General features: G+C 50.2%; 1 protein-coding gene across 2 annotated transcripts; it reads left to right on the forward strand.

Annotated features, from left to right (window-relative positions):
* Positions 1-317: 317 nt before the first annotated feature.
* DNAJC27 (DnaJ heat shock protein family (Hsp40) member C27) lies at positions 318-18,374 on the forward strand. Of its 2 annotated transcripts, none has more exons than XM_026656359.1 (7): positions 318-534; positions 5,125-5,207; positions 5,985-6,054; positions 7,756-7,920; positions 8,374-8,496; positions 9,025-9,185; positions 14,218-18,374. In XM_026656359.1, exons 1-7 carry the CDS (start codon positions 448-450, stop codon positions 14,348-14,350), a joined length of 822 nt encoding a protein of 273 aa, XP_026512144.1. In that variant the 5' UTR covers positions 318-447; the 3' UTR covers positions 14,351-18,374. The 2 variants fall into 2 exon arrangements, with proteins under 2 accessions (XP_026512144.1, XP_026512145.1); XM_026656360.1 differs by having other exon boundaries at positions 318-525.
* Positions 18,375-23,659: the final 5,285 nt, after the last annotated feature.

The raw sequence follows: 23,659 nt of genomic DNA on the forward strand, positions 1-23,659 counted from the left end.
GCCCCTGGAGCAGGGGCTGGAACCCAGGAGTCCCGCAGCCTGGTGCCCCGACCTTAGCCACACCACTAGGCCCCGTGGACCCTCTGCCTTCACCCTCTCTAAACAATAGTGCAGCGCCCCTCCCCCGCTGCACTGTTCGCCCTACATCAAAGTGTCAATAAAGTTATTGAAATTGAAAAATAATAGAGGCCGCTTCACCTCTCGCGAGAACTGATCCACCCGCTCCAACGGACGCTCTCGCGAAAGTGCGAGAGGACTAGGCGGAAGTCTCGCGCGATTTCCCTTTGCCCGCGAGAAGTGGAGGGGGAAATCCCGGCTCGGCCTCAGCAGCATGGGGAGCGGTAGGTTCGAGGCGGTTGTTTTCCCTCCTCGCAGGTGCAAAGCGGCAGCTTCCTGAGTCACTCCCGCCCTCGCGTGTGTTTAGGGGCAGATTCGTCTCTCCCGGGGATGGAGGCGAATCTGCCGAAGCGGAAAGAAACGCGCAAGTCGCTGAGGATCAAAGTCATCTCTATGGGCAACGCCGAGGTGGGCAAGGTGAGAAGCAGTGGAAGCAAGATGGGGAGGGGATTGGCTCCGATGGGAGTGACTGACAAGCGGGCTGTTCAATCGGATGCCCTGCAGCCCGTTGGCCTGTGAGGGAGGCAGCGGATTGGTTGAAAAGTTCGACTGACGCGCTGGTGAGTCAATCGAGACCCTCCTAAATTGGCCGTAGGCAGGTGGAGGCGGGGCATGATTATTCATTACCCAGTCAGACCCCCAGCATTGTGGGGGGGAGCTTCTGAGTGGTGGTTTACTGGTGGAGGGGGCGGGGTGCTCACTCTGGCCTTTCATTGGACCAGAAGGCCCGGGCCGGGACCGTTGCTTCTATGCCCCTCCCCCTCGTGGGCGGGGCGTCCTGACGTCCCTGTTGGCTTTAGGGCTCTGCCCCCCTGGTTGGGGGGGGGGGGGGGGGGGGGGGGGGGCGGGCGCCGGGGGGGGCGGCGCCCGCGGGGGGGGGGGGGGGGGGGGGGGGGGGAAGGAGACTCTCCCTCGCTCAGAGCAGTACAGGGCCCAGGACTCGCATTCTGGTGACCCCAGCGCTGGGCCCTGGGCTGGGAACTGCGCCCGCCCGAGCGGACACCCCTGCCTGGGCGTCCTGGCCCTACTGGTGCCCCACTGCCAACTTCCAGCCATCAAAGGTCATGAGTCGGACCCCCAGAAACCATGAGATTGGCCCCAAATCCCTGGATTTTCTAAGAAAAGCTCATGGTCTGTTTTCTAGGCCCGTCTCTTGATGTTTGAACTGCCCGTGCCCAGGGTGTGCGCGTGGGACGGTGGGTGTCGCCCGCTCTCCCGCATGGACAGGCTACGCTGATTTTGGCCCCTGCTGCAGGAGCTCTCACCCCCACATCTGCCCATCTCCTGCCCAGCAATTAATCCTGTTCTCTAGTCCCCCGTCAGTTCTGTCCCCACCCAACCCCCCTTGCTTCAGTCCCCCAGCCCTCCTCATCACCACCCCATCAGTTCAGCCCTCCTACCCCATCGACCCCCACTGCCCTCAGTTCATCCGCCAGCACTCACCCTGTCTGCTCAGAACCTGCCATGGTACAGCCCCCTCACCCCATCAGCCCTCCCAGCCTCACCTCTGCTCCTCTTAGGATGCTTTACCCTCCCCAGGCCTCGGGGCCTGCAGTCGGGTCCCCGCTTCTACTTCCCAGGCTGACAGTGGGAGCCTCTCCTTCACAGTGGTCGGGGCTCCCGCTGTCAGCCCTCCGCAGGTGGCTGTGGCACCTGCTGGGAGCCCCAGGGTGGACAGACAGCGAGCGGGCGCTGCCCCCCGAGCAGGGGTTCCCAAACTCTTTTCCCCTGAGGCTCACTTGTGCAGCTGCAACAGGCATTGCGGCTCAGTATTAACACTTCCCACTGCGTCCGGGAGGGAGACTAAGGGTAACGGGGGACTTGCCCAGGAGGGGGCTGTGAGTCGAGCTGTTCAGGGGGCGGATGAACCTTTAAACTGTGCCCCTCCCTCTCCCGATGAGTGTATACAGTTTGATATTGCTCCCTTCCATCTCACCCACCAGGCAGGCAAGCTATCATCCCCTCTGGCTGATCAAATGGGAAATCAGACAAGGGGCTGCTGAGCACGCAGCCTGGTCTCCCCGAGCCGCCACGCGTTCACCAGGGAGAGGGGAACCACGGGACGTGCATGGTCTCTCGCTTCAGCAGGGACCAGGGCCAGCGAGAGGGGGAAGGGGCCGGGCAGGTGCCACAGCTAGCCCCCGCTGAATGCCTTGAGCTCATCACCTGGCAGGCCTGTCCCAGTCACCTACCAGCACCCTGGGGCTCCTGCCAGGCACCTCCTGCCCAGGAACAAGGGAAGGGTTCAGGGGCTGCCAGTGCTGGGTAGAGGCAGGTGCTCAAGCCGGGCCTGGCCATTACTAATGACGGCCCAAACACGGCATTGTCCAGGAGGAAGACAGAGCAGCACTGCTGAGCCCCGGTTCTTGGGGGAGGGCGATGGGGCCAATACTCCATGGGGCCTGATAACCATGGATCACGGGGTGCAGTGGTTCAGAGCGGGAATGGTCGTGAACCTTCCAGCTGTCCTAGGAGCCACTGTCTCTTGCAGCCAGCCCCTTGTTTGCCTTCTGCCACCTGCTGTGGGCATTGGGCTCCTCTGGCCCTGGGTAGGGGCCATTGCCGGCCGCCACTCCGTCACTGTCCACTTTGTAATGCCCTCCCCTGCCCCCACAAACTCCGCCCATGGCTGCGCCAGCAGACCACCCGGGACTGTGTCGCGGCCCACAGTTCAGGAACCCCTGCCCTAGAGCCCACCGCAGAGGCCGCCTTGTCCTTGTTGCCCATGAGGCACGAGCGGTATCATTCCCGGCTAGCGGGCAAAGTGCGGCACCAAGGAGGGAAGGGACTGGCCCAGGACAATCCAGTGGGCGACAAGGAATGGATCACTTGATGATGACGTATTCTGTTCATTCCCTCTGGGGCACCTGGCATTGGCCACTGTTGTAAGACAGGATACTGGGCTAGATGGACTTTTGGTCTGACCCAGTATGGCTGTTCTTTTGTTCAGTGTTGTGTGTTTGGAGGGAGGGGTTTATTTTACAGCATGAATCTTGTGGTATTTGGTGTCTTTCCTAAATCCCCAGCTTCTGGAGCCATGTGAAAATGTGAGAGTCTCCTTTTTTTCGCTGGAGATGGGACACTGGATGGGGAGGGTTCTGGATTACTACAGTGAATTCTTTCCCAGGTGTCTGCATGGTGGGGCTCGCCAACTAGCTTAGGGTCTAACTGAAGGAATTTTCCCCCAGGTCAGATTGACAGGGTTCGCCTTCCTCTACAGCATGGGGCACGGCTCACTTGCTGGTTTAAAGTAAAGGGTGGATTCTCTGAAACTTTAAGTCTTTAAACCATGATTTGAGGACTTCAGTAACTCAGCCAGATGTTAGGAGTCTATTACAGGAGTGGGTGGGTGAGGTTCCGTGGCCTGCAGTGTGCAGGAGGTCAGACATGATGATCACAATGGTCCCTTCTGGCCTTAAAGTCTGAATCTATGAGCCTTCATGAGTGAAGGGAAAAGCTTGAAAACATGACTCCTAAAGGCTTTAAAAGCATAGAGGCGGAACTCAAAATGTACAACTCTTAACTCTCTTTTTTTAAAACCAAACTCGTGAGACAGGCTCCCCGGAAAACTCCTTGGCTTTGATTGCTTGGAGTGAATTTGGCAATGCTGAGGATCACGGAGCTAATCAGTAGTACTGTTGGGAGTAGACCCCATGTGTCTTGACTCCTGCCTAATGAGCGTCACATAAAACTAGCCTCTCTTTACACACATTTTGCATTTTCTTAGCCCTCCTTCCCCCAAAAGAGCACAGAGCCTCAGTGGTACATGGGGCAATGGCAGGTTCTGCTTAGGAGACCAGCATGCATCAGGAGTAGTTGCTTCATGGCTAATCTTTGTGTAATTGCAGTGGCTGGCCAGTTCAAGTATATAGAGACAGAGCTAGAGCCAGCAGCCGCCTACCCACAACGTGTTTCCTGCTGGATTCTCCCGGGGGACTGTATTTTGTGTTTTAATGTTGCTGCTCACTAGGTGCCTTCCTGCGTCTGAGAAGTTTCCCTTACTTGCTGGGTGGAGCAAAGTAGTGTTACTGAGACTTGAGAGCACATCTGGCATGTGCAGAGTTGGATTCTCCCTTCAAAGAAAGAGAGGAGAAGGAAGTAGCACCTTCCAGGGGGGAATATGATCCAGGTGTTACCTTTGACTTTGCCTTGTCCCTTTGTTCCCATCCACATTCTGTTGTGAAGAACTGCCAGTTTTATTTACTAAATAATTCCAAAATCTAGTCTCTTAAAATTACTGACACCACAAAGACTGCAATGCATTCACTGTTGCTTTCTAAGCTAGATTCTAACATCCTCTTTGCTGGCCTACAGGGGTCTACTACACCCAACCTACAGTTGGTCCCAAACAACATGGCTTGCCTCATCTTAGCATTTCAAATGTTTAGGGCACTCAGGGTGCAGCACAAGAAGCAGCGTAGGTAGAAACCTCTTTGATCTGTGAATTCGATTAAAGGCCTCATCCTAGGAATGTCGCTGGGTGGGGGGCAGCAAGATTGTGTGGTCCCCTGCCAGGCACACCAAACAACCCGTATGCCTTATCACGCTACCATGCCACCCGAGCAAGCCTGTGTATCGGATGCATTCCTTCTACCATATCCCTTATGTGTGGTATCCCCAGTGCCTCATCTTGTCACCATCAAGTCAGATAGATTGTCAGCTCTTTCTATCTCGGGGTTTTGCACAGCTGCCCATTACCAGAGCATCTGAGCGCCTTCCGTGGAAAATAGATTGGCAATAGCAAAGCCCCTAGTGGGCTTCATAGAGGCCCTGGCTCTTCTCCCTTCTTGATATATAAAACTCTGCTCACAATCAGGTTATTTATTTTGGTTGATTCGTTTGTTATGGGCCCCCACCTCGCCCTTCCAGGACAGTGACAATGTTTTCACCTGTTGTGCAAAGTGCCACGGATTCTGTATACCAATAATGTGGTCAATAATCGTGTGAAACAACTTTCTCTGTGATATGGTGCGGACATGTTCATATTCTCCTCTCTTCTTGTTCTAGAGCTGTATCATAAAGCGGTACTGTGAAAAGAGGTTTGTTCCCAAATACCTAGCGACGATAGGAATCGACTATGGCGTCACCAAGTAAGTGCCCTTTTCTAGCTACTTTTATGGGTAACAATTGCAAGTGAAAAGCCATATACCATGGTGGCTGTGTACACGTGCTAGGGCTCACCAATCAGTTCTGCATTTGACACTTGCTGAAAAGAGCACAAGTGAGTAAATGTAGTATAAACTTGAGCATTAGAGGGATCTTAAGAAAGAAATCATGGCAAAATGACATGATCTCTTACGTTCCTATATGTACCGTAATATTGCTATCTATGACCTTCAATGTGTATCATAAAATATACTGCATGCTCAGTGTGGCCAGGAAGACCTTATCTTCATCTGTTGATTATTGAGTGATTTTTGATAGTAACATCACTGGCGTTTGAGGGCTTGAGCTATATTATTGATTAGGTCCGACCATCTTGAGATTGAGTGATCATTTCTTTTCAATGCTTTGCTCCCTTTCTGATGTGTACAGAAATCAAGACGAGAGGGTTTCTTGTCCAGCTAAAGGTAATGGAAAGAGAGCAAGAGATCTGGTTGGCCTTTGTCCCCCTTTGTTGACTCGCTACCATGCACGACAGTTATTCGCCCACACAAGCCCCCCTCGTGTATTTTTTTTTTATCAAGCTAAAGTAGGGCAGTAAAAATGCCTTGGTCTTACTAATTTGGTGATATTTTCTCTCTGAAGAACGGGACACTGTCAAATGGGAACTCTCTGGGAATCATTGGGAGGGAGTTAGCTCTTTCATTGGTTCATGCTGTGTGAGCGTCATACCCCTTCTGAATGCTTCTCATCTATCATTTCAGAGTGCAAATTAGAGATCGCGAGATTAAAGTCAACATCTTTGACATGGCTGGGCACCCCTTCTTCTATGAGGTAAGGGAGAAAGGGCTTCTTCTCTGCACATGGTTAGGAATTAAATTGGTCTGTTCTGTCTCAGTGTGATTCTAGATTACTTCTGATCATATAGCTAGACCAGGGGTCAGCAACGTTTGGCACGCAGCTCACCAGGGTAAGCACCCTGGAGGGCCGGGCCAGTTTATTTACCTGTTGACGCGGCAGGTTCGGCCGATCGCGGCCCCCACTGGCCGCGGTTCGCCGTCTGGGGCCAATGGGGGCGGCGGGAAGCGGCGCAGGCGAGGGATGTGCTGGCCGCGGCTTCTCGCCGCCCCCATTGGCCCGGGACGGCGAACCGCAGCCAGTGGGGGCCGCGATCAGCCGAACCTGCTGCATCAGCAGGTAACTAAACTGGCCCAGCCCGCCAGGGTGCTTACCCTGGCGAGCCGCATGCCAAATGTTGCCGACCCCTGAGCTAGACATAAGCAGTAGGTAAGTGATGATAAGAGGCAGGTAGCAGAGAAGATCTGTAGGAAGCATAGATCAGCATAGTTGCAGTAGTTCGTACCCTGGCAGAGTGACTGCTTCAGAGGTTATAATTGTATTTCCTGTATCCCCTGTTAAAGTGTTGTGCTGTGCAAGTGACATACTATGAATGACCTCACACCTATGGAGCAGACTGATAAATATTGCTGCTTAAGCACATTTCCAGATTGCCTGTAGCGTAAGTGTGGATACCGACATAAATCCATCACCCTGCCCTCCGTCACCTACCCAGCACTTGCCAATCTGTAATGGTGTAATGGAGGCAGCAGGGTGTAGTGGACGAAGCATGGGACTGGGAACCAGGAACTCCAGAATTTTAACCTTGGCAGCAGCAGCGGCTTCAGGCACCAGTGTAGCAAGCGTGTGCCTGGGGCGGCAAGCCGTGGGGGCGCCCTGCCGGTCCCTGCGAGGGCGGCTTGCCTGCGGGAGGTCCACGGATTCGGCGGGGAGTCGGCGGCAAGTACGCTGAAGCCGCGGGACCGGTGAACCTCCCGCAGGCATGCCGCCGAATCCGCGGGACCGGGGACCGCCCGCTGGCATGCCGCCGAAGGCAGCCTGCCTGCCGTGCTTGGGGTGGCAAAAAAGCTAGAGCCGCCCCTGCTTGGCAGGGCCCCTGACTCACTGTGTGACCTTGGGCAAATCAGTTAGGGCCTCATTTTCAGAGGTCCTGAGCACCCGTAGCTTACACTGACTGTAGCTGAGGTTGTGGGTGCTCAGTACTTCTGAAAATGGGGTCCTAGGCCAGGTGGGCCTGGGAACCAAAAAGAGGTGGATTCCCAAAAGCGCTGACCTGAGTGACTTGCCTGAGGCCACAAAAGAGAGTCAGTGTCCAAGCTGACTACATCCCAGGAATCTCTGGTGGCTCCTGGTACTGTGCTCATGGACCAGGCCTTGATCCTTCCCTGCCATAAATAACATTACTGATATTATTTCTTACTTACACAGAGCCGTAAATGTGCATATACAGTGCCTTACTGTACAGGTTTCAGATTCCCTGCCCTGAGGCACTTACCATTTAACGTGTATAACCCACTGGCCAGAGTGTGTTACGCATCCCCCTCTGTGCCTCATTCACAGAGGATGCGAGTCCCACAGAGCTTAGTTCTCTAGCTCTGGAGGGCCTTGGTCCTGTCACCAGTGTCCGCCAAGATGGCATCCATCACACTCATTCTTACTCTTTTTTGTCCTGGGGAGGTTCGCAACGAGTTTTACAAGGACACTCAGGGGGTTGTCCTCGTGTATGATGTTGGCCAAAAGGAGTCATTTGATGCACTGGATGCATGGATGGCTGAGATGAAGCAGGAGCTTGGACCTCATGGAAACATGGAAAACATTGTCTTCGTTGTCTGTGCCAACAAGGTAAACCATGCTATGATGAAGAGAAGAGCCAGGAATTCCTGGCTGCAGCATGTTGAGCAGCAACTGCTCTGAGCCCCTGGGAATTAATTCAGTGTGCAAAGTGGGTGTTGGAACTGGCTAAGAGGCTAATCTGTGCTCTACACACTAGTAGCCATGTTTGCAGGGTTTCCCAGCACCCTGATCTTGGGTCTTGCGTGCAGATTCTGTTCATGATTTCAGAATCGTCATCTGTTTCAATTCCCTCTCCTCCCGCTCAAGAAAATGTAGGCTTCCTCCCAAGGCTGTTCTGGGAAGTCTATCACTGATGCCACAGTGAGATGTTAGAACAGGAGTCAGTGCCTTTGGGATCAAGGCAACTACAGCCCTCTAGGTAGCCCTGTTGCGACTGCTGTACCTGGATATGTGGGGTGTCTCCTTGCACCTGATTCCTTTTCTCTACTTTGTTGGGCTCAGATTGACTGCACCAAGCACCGCTGCGTGGATGAGAGCGAAGGGCGACTGTGGGCAGAAAGCCGGGGGTTTCTTTACTTTGAGACTTCAGCACAGACAGGAGAAGGAATCAATGAGATGTTCCAGGTAACTTGAAACGGCAGTGAAAAGGATGCAGGCCCCATACGTGACCTCCTTTATAGCATGTTCATTAATTGCCGTGATCGATAGAATCTATTGCCTGTTCATAATAAGGGCTGCATCGTGGTAAAATTCCACCTTTCTAGTCTGAGTCCAGCATATTGATAGCTCCTGTTTAGTGACAGCAATATTCAGAGAGAGGTTGATTTGGCTGTACGGCGAGGACTCCAGGCACATGGTTCTATAGCTGACAGAGAAGAGAGGCTTTTCTGCCAGATGTCGTAGCATAGTACTAGGTAGGAGTGTCTTCTCTATTCTGGCAGGCAACAGAGCACTTCTGTTCCAGGGTTGCTTGTGTCAAGTTCTGCGGTCTTAGAGCTTTGAGTGCATGCACGAAGAGTCAGCAAGCCCTTGTCACAACCCGTGTTTCAATATACTCACAATGGCCTTATTGCTCAGCTACATAAACTGGGGCTGCTGGCTTCTGTTCAGAAAGAGGGGAAGCTTTCAGCTAATTCCTCTTTGCGTTTGCAGACCTTCTATTCCGCAATTGTTGAGCTGTGCGACAATGGTGGGAAACGCCCCACGTCGAGCATGAGCGTTGGGTTCACCAAAGAGCAGGCGGACACCATTCGGAGGATCCGCAACAGCAAGGACAGCTGGGACATGTTGGGAGTCAAGCCTGGAGCCACAAGGTAAAGGATGCTTCAACATTCTCCTAGTTGTCTTTGATTAACTGCTACTAGAGTTATAGATTTTTTTATTTATATTTTTTTTAAGGCCAGACGGGACCGTTATGATCATCTAGTCTGACTCCTGCAGAACACAGGCCAAAGCACCTCACCCAGTAATTTCTGCATCAAGCTCGTAACTTCTATTTGAGCTAGAGCAGATCTTTAGAAAGACACTCAAGCTTCAAGTGATGGAGAATCCACCACAGCCCTAGGGAATTTGTTTAGTTTGAACTTCCAAACATTGGATCCAACGCTTAATCTTAATCTCTTCCCCATGTAGGTAGTTATAGGCCACCATGATCAAGTAGTCTTAACTTTCTCTTGGATAAACTAAATAGATTTGAGTTTCTGAAGTCTTTCGCTATAAGGCAGGTTTTCCAGATGTCATATCATTCTGGTAGCTCTCTTCTGAACCCCTTTCAGTTTTTCATCATCCTCTTTTAAGGTGTGGACACCAGAGCTAGACACAATATTCCAACACTGGTCTCACTAATGGCGTGATCAGAGGTAATACCACCTCCTTTTCTTGCAAATCATCAATGAAGATACAGTATTGAATAGCTTTGGGGCAAGAACAGATCCCTGTGGGACCCCCACTCAAAGCACCTCCCTAAAATGATGATTCCCCATTTACAATATTTTTTTGCCATCTACTAGTTAATGTTTAATACATTTAATATGAGCTACATTGATTTTTTTTTTTTTATCATAATGTCATGTGAGACTAGGTCAAATGCCTTACAGAAGCCCAAGTGTATTATGTCAACAGTTACTATATCAACCAAACTTGTAATTTCATCAAAAATTATGATAAGTTTATATAAGACCTATTTTCCATAAAAGCCTGTTGATTTGGCATTAATGACGCTACTATCCTTTAATTAACAAGGAACCTGGTAAGAGTTTCCAGCTAGAGAGGGAAAGTGGTTTGATTGGGAACACAACCTGTTTGAACACCTCTCTAGTACCTCTTATTTCTTCTGTGGCCTTTGGGCAAACTGCTTAATCTTTCTCCGCCTCCATTTCCATGTCTATAAAACAGGGAGCGAAATACCTGCTTCACTAACGTTGGTAAATCACTTCAAGATCCTCCCATGGAATACACCTTGCCACCTTCGAAGTGCTAGGTAGCATTGTCCGTACTTTCCCCTGGGGTGATGTAACACTGGTCATCTAGATTGTGGATTTACTTGTGCAAAGTTCAACAGTTGCAGCTGGTGCTAAGGACTTAGAACACTAAACCCAGCAAGGCCGTTCCTGCCATTGCTACTGAGTAATACCAGTGGTGAGATGCAGCTTCACTTGACTTGCCACATGGCAGATCAGAGTGAAGTAACCAGAAGACCGTGCGGTCCAGTGGTTCGGGGACTGGACTGGGGCTGAGGAGACCAGGTTTCTATTCCAGGCTTTGCCACTGGTCTGCTTTCCTGGCCACTTCACCTCTTTCAGCCTTCGTTTTCCCATCTGTTAAAATGGGGATAATTATATTTGCCTCCATTGTCAGGTGCTTTGGATCTAGGGATGAAAAAAGCACTATAACAGAGACAAATCTTTTGACTATGTACACTCGCCAGCTGCACAATCTTTTGTCCTTTCTCGGTGCTTCTTTGTCCAGTTCAGTTCGTCTGACAGTAGCCCTTATGATCTCTCCAAGAGAGATGTTAAGATTTGTACAGATGAAGCAGTATCTTTCCCTTGCTCTCTGGCTGTAGGGAAGTTTTTGTGCTGCCATAAAGCTACTGTTATCTCTCCACACCTTGCAGGCAAGGACTTGCCATCACAATGCTTCTTTCTGTGAAAATTGCTGCTGTTGTGTTTTGTTTTTTTCCCCAAAAAAGCTGCCAGACTTCCCCTGTCTTCTTAAAGATGGCTGACTGCTGGTTGGCAGTGATCATTAGCACCCATCCTACAGAGTGTTGCAAGTGATTAGAGCAGGGGATTGACAATTTGGGATTCCTGGCTCCTTCTGAGTGACCTGGACAAGTCAACTCACCTGTGTGTCTCAGTTCCCTATCTGAAATTCCCAGAATCTCTACCCCAGAAGGGTGCTGGGAGGCTCAGCAGATGTTTGTAAAGCACTCTGAGATCCTTAGCTGAAAGGTGCTGTACTAAAATGCAAAATGGATTATTTATTGTGCCCAAGAAGAGAACTGCCCTGGGGCACTTACAGTCTAGAATAGTTTAACATGTAAAACCCACTGGCCAGAGTGTGTTACGCATCCCCCTCTGCACCATTATACATTCAAGTTTCAAATGACCCCTCCAAGTTGCTTCTGCTCTGGCAGAGTTCAGGACCTGCCATCCGCCAGGCACCTTAGCCCCCTGCATAAATTAGTAGCTCTGCAGCTGGGGAAGGCGGTGCTCACGCCGACATACGAGGGCCAGGAGAAACTGATGGTAAGGGAATTGCTGACTTCACTTGCTCCACAAGAGCCCTTCCCGCAACGTTAGTTCCTCCCTATCAGCTGACTGCTGTGAAGTGAGGTGACTAGGCTAAGTTAGTGCTGTCACCCCTCCAACACACAGGACACAGTATCTTCTCTTCAGTATGCAAATAGGATGCGGCCCCAGGCCACTTAGTTCCAGGGGCCTGCACTGGCCCTCTACCCCAAGGTGAACTGAGCTTGCACAAAAACATCTGCACATGCTGCATATATAGTCTGAAATGGTCATAACTCTTAAATCAAACCCAAGTTCCTTCAAAGCCATCTGCTGCTCCTATGAAAGGTTTCAGAGGGGTAGCCATGTTAGTCTGTATCAGCAAAAACAACGAGGAGTGCTTGTGGCACCTTAGAGACTAACAAAGTTATTTGGCCATACGCTTTCGTGGGCTAAAACCCACTTCATCAGATGCATGGAGTGGAAAATACAGTAGGCAGTGGAAAAACGGGTAGTGATCAATGGTTCCATGTCTAGTTGGCAGCCGGTTTCAAGCGGAGTGCCCCAAGGGTCGGTCCTGGGGCTGGTTTTGTTCAATATCTTCATTAATGATCTGGAGGATGGCGTGGACTGCACTCTCAGCAAGTTTGCAGATGACGCTAAACTGGGAGGAGTGGTAGATATGCTGGAGAGTAGGGATAGGATACAGAGGGACCTAGACAAATTAGAGGATTGGGCCAAAAGAAATGACAAATGCAGAGTCCTGCACTTAGGACGGAAGAATCCCATGCACTGTTACAGACTAGGGACCGAATGGCTAGGCAGCAGTTCTGCAGAAAAGGACCTAGGGGTTGCAGTGAACAAGAAGCTGGATATAAGTCAACAGTGTGCCCTTGTTGCCAAGAAGGCTAACGGCATTTTGGGTGTATTAGTAGGGGCATTGCCAGCAGATCGAGGGACGTGATCATTCCCCTCTATTCGACATTGGTGAGGCCTCATCTGGAGTACTGTGTCCAGTTTTGGGCCCCACACTACAAGGAGGATGTGGAAAAATTGGAAAGAGTCCAGCGGAGGGCAACAAAAATGATTAGGGGGCTGGAGCACATGACTTATGAGGAGAGGTTGAGGGAACTGGGATTGTTTAATCTGCAGAAGAGAAGAATGAGGCGGGATTTGATAGCTGCTTTCAACTACCTGAAAGGGGGTTCCAAAGAGGATGGATCTAGACTGTTCTCAGTGGTACCAGATGACAGAACAAGGAGTAATGGTCTCAAGTTGCAGTGGGGGAAGTTTAGGCTGGATATTAGGAAACACTATTTCACTAGGAGGGTGGTGAAGCACTGGAACGGGTTACCTAGGGAGGTGGTGGAATCTCCTTCCTTAGAGGTTTTTAAGGTCAGGCTTGACAAAGCCCTGGCTGGGATGATTTAGTTAGGAATTGGTCCTGCTTTGAGCAGGGGGTTGGACTAGATACTTCCTGAGGTCCCTTCTAACCCTGATATTCTATGATATATATACACACACACAATACAGTATCTCTTCACTTAACGTTGTAATTATGTTCCTGAAAAATGCAACTTTAAGTGAAACGATGTTAAGCGAATCCAATTTCCCCATAAGAATTAATGTAAATGGGGGGGTTAGGTTCCAGGGCAGTTTCCCCTACTCTGCAAGCAGCAGGGGCTGGGGGCTCAACCCTCAGCCCGCCCATTCCACCCCTTCCCCCAAGCCCGCACCCTTGACCCGCCTCTTCCCCCCCCCACCTCCTCCCCCTTTACTTCGCACGCTGCGTCCTGGCTCCTCCCCCCTCCCTCCCCTCTCTTCTAAACGCCACAAGCCAGCTGAGTGCCACGGGAGGGAGGGGGGCGTGCCGAGTCCTCGCTCCTCCCCTCTCCCTCCTGCCTCCAAAACACCACAAGCCAGCTGATTGCCACCGGCAGGAGGCGGGGGGAGAAGGGGGAAGGCACTGATCCGCGGGGTCTGCCGGCAGGTGGGAGGCGCTGGGGAGGGGAGGGGGCATAGGGAGGCTGCCAGCTGTGGAGAAAGTAGGCAGCCAAACAACGTAAGAGTGGAGCATTGCACAACTTTAAACAATCATGTTCTCTAATTGATCAGCAACGTAACAACGAAACAATGTTAAGCGGGACGACTTTAAGTGAGGAGTTACTGTACATGAAAAGATGGGAGGGTCACTTCCTTGCCAAACTTCAGCTTGCAAAGCCCAGCTGGTCTGGTTGGAGGGCTGTTTGCAAACATCGGGGAAGAATGTATTTTTTCTTTCCACTTATCTTGTGCTGAGAAGCCGTCAGCATGCTTTTCCTTTAGCTTCCCGTCATAATTTACCTTCAGGCACAGTCCAAGCCTGGAAAATTTCAGCCTGAGAGGGAAAAGGTTTGGAAATTTATGAGCAACTGCAAAGAGCCGGGAGTGGGGAAGGTTAGAATGGGAACAACTCTGTGCTTCCACTGCGCTTCTCCCTGCCCCCCCGATGGTCTGTCTCCCGAGCAGGGAGTGAGGGCAGATGGGTGCCTCCTAACGTGGCAGCTGGGAGCAGTACATAAAGGAAGGGCTCCGGACGTCACCCTCTTGCTGATGATTGTCTCGTCTCTCATAGGGACGAGGTGAACAAAGCCTATCGGAAGCTGGCAGTGCTGCTCCATCCGGACAAGTGCGTGGCTCCCGGCAGCGAGGACGCTTTCAAAGCTGTCGTGAATGCGCGGACGGCGCTTCTCAAAAACATCAAATAGAGGACGGAGCCGGAAAACCCACCCTGGTGGACCCCATGCCCACAGTTCCTGGAGAGCCAGTTGACCAGGGCAACCCTCTCCTCCCCAGCACCCGTTACTGTCTTAGTAATGGAGACTTTAGTAATGGAGACGAGGGGCCTCCTCCTGCTTCCACTAACTGCCGTAGGAACAGGAGTTGGCCCTCAGTAGCTGCGTTTCACCATGTGCCAGTTTCTTTCTATGTCGAGAGCTGAGCAGAGGAGCTGTGTCCCATGCACCCAGCCTGGAGCAAGTTCCTGACTGAGTCTGAGGCCCAGCTTCATGGTTGGCGTAAGCAAGTGCAGCGCCCCTGAAGACAGTGGTGTTGCACAAGTTCTCATCAACAATGGATTTGGCCCCCGGTCTTGTTTCAGGTGAATTCTTGAATGAAGTCTCCCCCACTAGGCATTACTGGCCCTTGAGGCTTCTCCTTAGATGAGTGGGAGGGGCTGGCTTCGAGCGCATCGTTGTGGTTGTTTATCCCAATGCTAAAAACAGCAAGAGCAATCTGGCCTACTCCAGCACAACCAAGTCCCGTGTGCTGTGGCCTGAATGATCATCTTACAGCATCGGCTCTGTGTTTGCTCTAGATTCAGAGGCAGGATGCCGGCAGAGGCAGCTACAAATGCCTCTGAGATCCAAGGAAACTCAGGTTATGGTCCCTGATTCCTTGAAACTAGTAGAGAATGTCAGTGACCTCTGTGTTAGCTACGTGGGATCAGGGGCTGACTTCTTGGTCACAACAGGACATAAGCCTGCCCATTTCTTAGCCTCTTAAGTAAGGGCCCGATATGGAACTTGGATGGGCAGTGAATTGTCCCTGGTGGGAGAACACCCTTCTCCGGCCAGACTGGGAAGCACTATCGCTGGGGAGGGCAGAGGAATGCAGCTTCTCAAATGTGGCTTGAGTGCAGAGGCCTTTGCTCTTTGTGCCTATGCCAAAAGCCCAGCGAATTCACTAAAGAGAGCACAGCGGGGATGAAATCCGGGACGTGAGTGTTTAAAACCAAATGCCACGCGCCTGTGGGCCAACTGTCCGCAGGGAGAGGCTGAGCGCAATGCACCAGGGAATCCTCTGCCCTAAGATTGGACTTAAAACAATATTCACCCCTGGCGCACCTGAGCTTGCTCCAGATTCCTGTTTCAGCAGCGTGGGCCTGAAATGCTGAGCACCCTGAGCTCCGGTTGACTTCACAGGGAGCAGAGCGCTCAGCTTCCCTCAGGATCAGGCCCTCTCCTGTTTGGCATGTCTAGGACATGGCCCCTGAGACTAAGTTATTTCATAGGGACAAGCCAATTCTATGTTTCCTCGTGTGCTAAGCAGTACCACCTATCCTGAGCCCGCAGAAGTCAAAGGCAGTCTGACTTTCACAGCAAAAAGCTTAGTTATTTCTCGGTCTCCGAGCCAGACTGCAAAAACTTCACTCCTGGAAATACTAAACCCAACAGGAGAGATGTGCCTGAGGAAAGATTAAGGATTAGATGGTGCTTAAACCTGCCTGGGGAGGAAAGGGTGCAAGGAATTGTCTGTCGTCCTCATCCCTCTGCTCCAGCATTGCTGCTCAAATAACAGGAACAATCTCTGTCCTTCTCCCCTCTCCGATTGCAAGTTGCTGGGGGCTCGGGCACCAACCCTGCATGGGTAGGGCTGCAGATCCAGCATGTGCTACGGGCAGGCTGCTTTATTGGGAAGGGCACACTGCGCCCTTAAAGGGTGTTGCTGCTGCCGCCCGCGTACAGCCACTCCCACCTCTCCCCGAAGGCAGGTTCAAGGCCACAGGCCAGCCCAGAACAAACACTGCAGGATTTGCCCCATTCACTATGATCCTAGAGCCTGGGAGGCTTCCAGCTCTGGGAAGCTCTGTTGTCACTAAGCGGAGGCCAGATATTCTTCCTGTAGTCACACCTGGATAATGATGGCATGAATGTCCCTACGAATATGACAAGGCCCATCTACCCAGTGTTGTCATCCTTGCCATATCCTCCCAGTTACAGCCTGAAATCTCCCACCACGGGCTTTCTCTGGCTCGCTGAAATAACCTTAGCAGAGTGGGATGCACAGGCTCTGCAGCTGCTTAAACCTCACATGTGTGTCTCTGGCCCTCCACAAACTTGGCATGATACTGATTAAGGTACCAGTGGGTACAAGCCTGTCCTCATGGGGTTGTTCAAGTGGACAGTGTGCCCCCACAGCCCTTGCACGTAGGATGAGGAAATTAACACACTGAGGAATTCTTTCAGGAAAATACAGGCCCAGGTTTTGTTGTGCACCTCTGAAAACAGAGCCCCTTCTTTTGGCACCCAAGCCTTGCACACTTTGTTCATTCCCTTTAAAATTCCTCCACTGCAAAACTGCATGCAAGTAATGCAGCTTCCTAGGGGTACCAGAGCAAATGGGGTTAAGACATTTGTGAGACCGGAGGTGCGTGCTTGTGTCTGTGACAGTGCTGGAAATAGCAATCATCTCTTCTGCTAGAGGAGCAAAACTATTGCACTCATTTTATGGTGGTGTGAAGGGAATGCTTTAGCTCTTACGAAATGTCCAGGGTGAGACTTCCAAGCCAAAAATGAGAGCACCACCCGTTGTATATTGATCCACCTGTGCACTTTAAACTTTGACACTGGATCATATGTTATGTGGAGAGTAGGCTTCGTTTGTGGGTGTATTTTTTCTCACTTCAAATAAGTCTCTCCCCCTGCTTAACCTGTTAGATTAGAAGTTCAGTCTTCTGACCATTGTGAATGTCGTGCAAGATAAAATTGCCATAAACCCGGGTGCAGCTTCTTTGTATTTTCACATGCTGTTTTCTTTGTCTTGCATATTGTGTTGCATTCTGGGCATCTCATTTAGTCAGAGTTCTCCTGACGTCGCGACCTAATTCTTACAAGGCTGCGGTCAGTAGTTTAGGCTCAGAATTTGGCCATTGCGCTCTTCCTGAGAAACTATAGCCATGATTTTTGCTGGAACCACACAGAAACAAAGCTGTGCGCTCCCCCTACGGGTCTGAGGCAGCTAATCAGCTTTCTCCCTTGTATTTCCATGGGTGCCAGCTAGAAAAGGACAATCAGTAGGGGACAGAGGCTTGAAGCTATGAAAGTATTAAACAGTGGGAAATAAAAGCAAATTAAAGACAAATTCCACACACGCACCCCACAACAGAGTTTTCCGTTCTTAAAATCCATTATTTCATGCAGTTGGTGCAATTCAAGACATCCTTTCCCTCTCACTTTCAAGGCAACTTATCTGTCTCTCCCCCCAGCGCTGCCAAAAGCAATTTAAAGGTTGATTTGTTTGTTTGGCTGCGAATTTCATAAGACTACATTATTTTGATCTACACCAGGTTTCTGATGCCAGATTGCAGGGAGATTGGGGGAGGGAGAGAAAAGATCTGCTGAAAAGCAGCTGTTATACCTCAGACATATAAATAATCACTTGAGACATTGCTCCATAAGGTTAACTTTATTTTTAAATTAGCAACATTTCTTCTCTCCGAAAGCAAATTCAAATGTTACGGGCCAGATCCTGTGCTGGTGTTCAATCAGCATTGGAGTATGTGGAGCTAGGTCAGTCTACATTCTTAAGCTCTTTGGAGGCCTTCTCATCTCCTATGCTAAGGAAACCACTTGATTCTGGCTTCAAACCTAGTTCTCTGTGTATTTTCCAGGAAGGAAGGATAAATAATTCTGCTGCTGGTTGGTGCAATTCCAAGCCATAAAGGCCAGCTTCTAGGAAGAGTCTTGTTAATGGCTGATTGTTGTTCAGAAATACTTCCTATGTTCAGGGATGCCCTTACCCCTTCTGGTGTGTTGGATATATAAACTGTGACTGCACTGTGTTTTACTCTTATAAAAATACCTTTTATTCTATTGGTTGAATTTATGTCTGCTTTTGTTGTTTACATGAACTGACTGGAAACACTGAAATGACCCTACGCATGCATGTCTTGTCTAGAGACTTGATGTACTTTTAAGCTGTGTATTTTTATAAAGCCAAACTGAGTTTAAAACAAAAGCAGCACTGTGTATTTCTCTGACCCCTGTAACTTATCCTAGTGAGAAAGTTCTTTACTGCTCATGTTTGATTGCAGTTCAAATCACTTCTAACACCCCTCTTTTCTACTCCACTGCTGAGCTGACGCTGCCAGGTTCGATGGTGATAAATCTTTGCTAGGTCTAGCATAAAACTAAATACTGAACTTGGCTTTGTGGGCAACAGAGGGCTCTGAACAGAGGGCTCTACACTAGGGAGAGATTAAATTAACCAGTCCCCTGTACCTATAAATCTATGGCCTGAGCCAAAGCTAAAGGAATAATACGTCTCTGAACACTTACCTATTTTAGGGTTTTATACTGATGCCCATCACTGGAGCATCTGAGCCCCTTCCACATAAAATCAGTAACGAAACCCTGAGTGGACTTCATGGAATCTCTAGCACATCTCCTTTTTAGAGGTCAAAATTCTGCTTGGAGTAGGTTTTTGGGTTCTTCCTTTTCTTTTGGGGGGAGGGGTGGAGTTGGTCGGGGTGTGGGTATAAACGGGGTGTTTGATTTAGGAGCATTACAGAGCGGAGTTTCTTTCTCAAAGAGGAAGGCTTTGCAATGTAGGTCAGTGAGAGTCTGAATTTGCCTGCTGTCCTCTGGAAGATTGTTCCTTAGCGGGGTCCCCTTGCTAAAGAATGCTTTGTCCCGGGCTGTGGGAGCTGCATTGTCCCAGAGGGACGCAGCTGCCATGGTAGTTCATAGATGGATATTTGGTCTTTGGTTGAAGCTGGAGCTAGCTCAATGAATTGCTTTGAAAAGGAGAACTCAGACCTTAAACTGGTGTATCAGAAGCTGATGGGGAGCTGCTGGGGGAACTTGAGCACATGCCTGATGTGCTCGCAATGGCCTCAGTCATGGAGGAGGCAGAAAGCCTGTGCATCGTCTTCACATTCAGCTTTAGATGCAAAGAATTACCATAATCCAACCCAGAGGTGCAAACGCCTGGAGCCCTGCAGCCAGGCCCTCATCAGGGATGAAGTTTCCTAGCAAGCTGGAGGTAAAGAAGGCATTTTTTTTTTTTTTTTAAACTGATGCTACCTGGTTATCCAGGAGGCAAATAGGATCCTGAGGCACCCACCACTTTGACCAACGGGGGCTGTGAGTCTTCAATGGAAGACTTTGCCAGCAGATCGAGGGACGTGATCGTTCCCCTTTATTCGACATTGGTGAGGCCTCATCTGGAGTACTGTGTCCAGTTTTGGGCCCCACACTACAAGAAGGATGTGGAAAAATTGGAAAGAGTCCAGCGGAGGGCAACAAAAATGATTAGGGGTCTGGAGCGCATGACTTATGAGGAGAGGCTGAGGGAACTGGGATTGTTTAGTCTCCAGAAGAGAAGAATGAGGGGGGATTTGATAGCAGCCTTCAACTACCTGAAGGGGGGTTCCAAAGAGGATGGAACTCGGCTGTTCTCAATGGTGGCAGATGACAGAACAAGGAGCAATGGTCTCAAGTTGCAGTGGGGGAGGTCTAGGTTGGATATTAGGAAACACTATTTCACTAGGAGGGTGGTGAAGCACTGGAATGCGTTACCTAGGGAGGTGGTGGAGTCTCCTTCCTTGGAGGTTTTTAAGGCCCGGCTTGACAAAGCCCTGGCTGGGATGATTTAGTTGGGAATTGGTCCTGCTTTGAGCAGGGGGTTGGACTAGATGACCTCCTGAGGTCCCTTCCAACCCTGATATTCTATGATTCTATGGAGACAGCGACTTGGCCAGCTGTTTGAAGCATTTCTCCTTTCCACCCAGCATCACTTTGGTCTTGCCTGGGTTCAGCTTGAGCCATCTGCTCTTCGTCCAAGAGCTGATCTCTTGTAGGTGTGCTGACATTTTAGTAGTGGCGGTGATTGCATGAGCTGAGAATGGGCTATCTAGTTGAGTGTCAGTGGCAGCATACTCTTGTTGTCTAAGCCCATAGCTTGCCCTGAAGAGTCATTCTGTGTGGTAGCTGCTAGGTTTTTCCATCCAAGAGTTACTCTGTACTCCAGGTCTAATTTTAATTTTAGATTATTTTTATTCTTTTGTTGTTTCCCTTAAAGTCCCGTGAGAGAGCATAGGGTTTGCAGATCTCCTTTGTGGCATCAGTTCTGCCTCTAGAGCTTTGATGGGATAGAATACAGGCAACGTGATTGAAACATATACATCGCTACACCTGCTGCATCATTCACTTCCCATGATGCAGTGGGCTTGAGAGCAGGAGGATTTATGGATCTAGTGCATCACTCCACAGGGTGTGAAACCAAATATATTGTTTCGCTGAAAAACACAATCATGTTATGTAGATCAAGGTTGCATCAGGGTCTGCTTTGTGACAGGAGTCACTACCCTTTCTATATAACACACTCATGCCATTTTCTAAGAAACTAAACAGAGAATGTCCCAATTGCGTTGTCCCTGTGGGAGGCTTGAGGTGTAATACATTGATCCACCCTGAATAACAACTGTTCAGAAATCATTTTCAAGGCAATGGGTTGCCTATTGTCAGACCCTTTCTGCAAAGAAAATACTCCAGATGAGATCAAAACCACTTGGCATTGACCTATTTCTGTTCCTATTGAAGTCAGTGGGGAAAATCATCTTGACTTCAGTGGGAGCAGAGGTAGACCAACGCTAAGAACTTCAGAAAATCCCATCTAGGGCCGTGATATGTCACTATCCATCTGCTATTTACTGCAATACCTATTTTGTAGGCCCACTATTAGTTCTTAGAGAGACACGATTGCTTACCCCATAACTGAATGTTTTCACTGGTAGGGAGCAGGTAGAAATATCTTCTTTGCCCCTATGCAATTGGGAGCCCCAAAGCTGGGGAATCTAGCATGTTTCATGAATGCTGCTTCCTGATCCAAATCCACACTGTCACTTTTCTCTTGAACTACGGATCATCAGCCTCCACTTAACCTCGGTAGCCACTGATGTTACTATTACACCACATGTAAATGCCACCGAAAGAATCTTATTTATTCTGGAGAGGTTTGTCTTGAAGAGGTCCTGTGAAGGGGCTAAGTTGCTGCTGTGGGTTCTTCTGACTGGCCTTGGGAGATCACGTTCAAAGCTGACTGTAAAATGTTACATGTGAAATGAGTTTGGGGATCTCAGTACCGTCCCTAGTTGTCATCTGTCCCTGGAATAAAAACCTCCACTAAACCACCTAACATATTTGCAGACCTTTATTTAGGACTGGAGTAATGGATGGTCCTGGCTGATGTCACCAGAATCGGAGACTTCCTGGACTACACTAAAGGAATTGGATGGACCCTGAAGTGCCAGCACATGGGATTGCCCACTCTCCGTGTCCCGTCGTGCTCCAGGAGGTGAGGGCAGTCTTGCACCTTGGTTCTCTCCCACTTATATCGAGCAGGTCCTGCAGGATGGTGCTCCCCACCCAGCGCTCATTGTCAGGTCTCTGCCCCGCGAGCCCTCCAGATGGCTCCCGTACACCACCTGAGTTGGCTGAATGCCATCCACTCAGTCTGTCTCCAAACCACGCCCCACAAACATCTCTACATGTTTATGCTCCATACCATCCACGTCTTCGCTCTTGTGTGTGTCACCTGTGGAGTGTGAGGAACCCTGGTGGGCCAGCCGATATTTCACCCTAGTCCCATGGCCTGCTGGGGATTCGGTTAGTAGCTTCTCCATGGAGCCGGGAGCATGGGCGTGTGGTTGGTGCAGTTGACGGAGTTCCCCGACACCTGCCCCTTCTCCAGTGAAAGGGAGACCCTGGCACACATCTGCATAGAGTGCATCAGGCTGCAGCCCCTCTTCAGGCTCCTCCAGAGGGGGGAGGGATAGCTCAGTGGTTTGACATTGGCCTGCTAAACCTAGGGTTGTGAGTTCAATCCTTGAGGGGGCCACTTAGGGATCTGGGGCAAAAAATCTGTCTGGGGATTGGTCCTGCTTTGAGCAGGGGGTTGGACTAGATGACCTGAGGTCCCTTCCAACCCTGATATTCTATGAGAACCTCCTGCTGAGGTCCTGGCTGTGTTTTTCCCTACACTTCCTTGTATTTGCACACCCCCTCTGGGGCTCCACAAAGTCACGAGACCTCATCAGCCTCCTCTTGGCACTGGCCAAGATGGCCATCCACTGGACCAGAAGGAGGAAACTTGACAGGGGGTGGGGCTCTGCAACGGGGGGGGGGGGCTGTTTCTGGTCCCTTGTTTTATCACGTCTACCGGCAGAGCTTGTATGGGCAGCATCCACTGACTCCTTGGACTCCTTTGAGGAGCAGTGGGGCGCTGTCACAGGTTCTGTGCTTAGTGTCCCCTTCTGGATCCCTTGTTTTGGGCTGTGACCTTTGCTCCTGTCCCGGTTTTGTTATTCATTGCCCCCCAAACTCAATTGTGGCCTGGGCTCAGTGGTTCCTCTCCCTCGGTTGAGGGGATGGGCTTTTAGTCTTGAGTAGGCCTAGACCTGCCCCTCCCAGTACCCACTATAGGTATACAAAGTTCATTCATGGGTTTGCCGATATTGCAAAACAGTTGCATGGGCTGGGTGAGAAAGGGAAACCATTTCAGTGGCTACCTAAATGTAACTTGGTATTTGCACTTGCAGAGTTCAACAGAGCCCTTGTGACCACTCCTGTCTTAGCCCACCTGTGTCTCAAAATTCCTATCAGACACAGGCCAGTGCTTATGGCTTGAGGGCAGTATTGTTATTACAGCAACAGTCAAAGTTCTGCTAAGAGAAACCACCATGCCACCAGGAAGGATTTCTTGGCAGTGATTCAATCTATTTCACCACTATCTGTATGGGAGAAAATTGGTGGTCAGGGCAGTCCATGCATTCCTCCAACAGCTCTTTAGAATTAGGAATCCTGAGGGGCAACTGGCCAGGTGGTTGGGGAAACTATAAGGTTCTCGGTTCACAGACACACACAGGCCTGAGGACAAGCAGGGACATGCCGCTGCCTTGTCCAGATATCCTTTTTGGGAGGATAATTGCAAACACTGCCCCAAGCAGGAGAGCAAGGAATTGGTCATTCAGGGGAATGGATGTGTCTACAGATAGCCGTCTCTTCATTCACCATGGATTGCAGAACAGGAGAGCAAATTCCTGGTTCATTTGCTGGAACAAGAAATGCAAGGTTGCAAGAATGGAGCAGTTGAAAGCTACAGAAAAGAGAAAAGTGTCGCCAAAGAGACGTGAATGGGAATTAAACAGATTTTGGGAATGGGGATTTGGAAAGTTCTAATCAGAAGAACACTTGCTACGTAGTGTGACAGAGGGCAATTTCCTGCAATCTCCCAGA

Source organism: Terrapene carolina, unplaced genomic scaffold (genome assembly GCF_002925995.2).
Source record: "Terrapene carolina triunguis isolate 2854851 unplaced genomic scaffold, T_m_triunguis-2.0 Scaffold228, whole genome shotgun sequence".
In the NCBI taxonomy this organism is placed as follows: domain Eukaryota; kingdom Metazoa; phylum Chordata; order Testudines; family Emydidae; genus Terrapene; species Terrapene triunguis.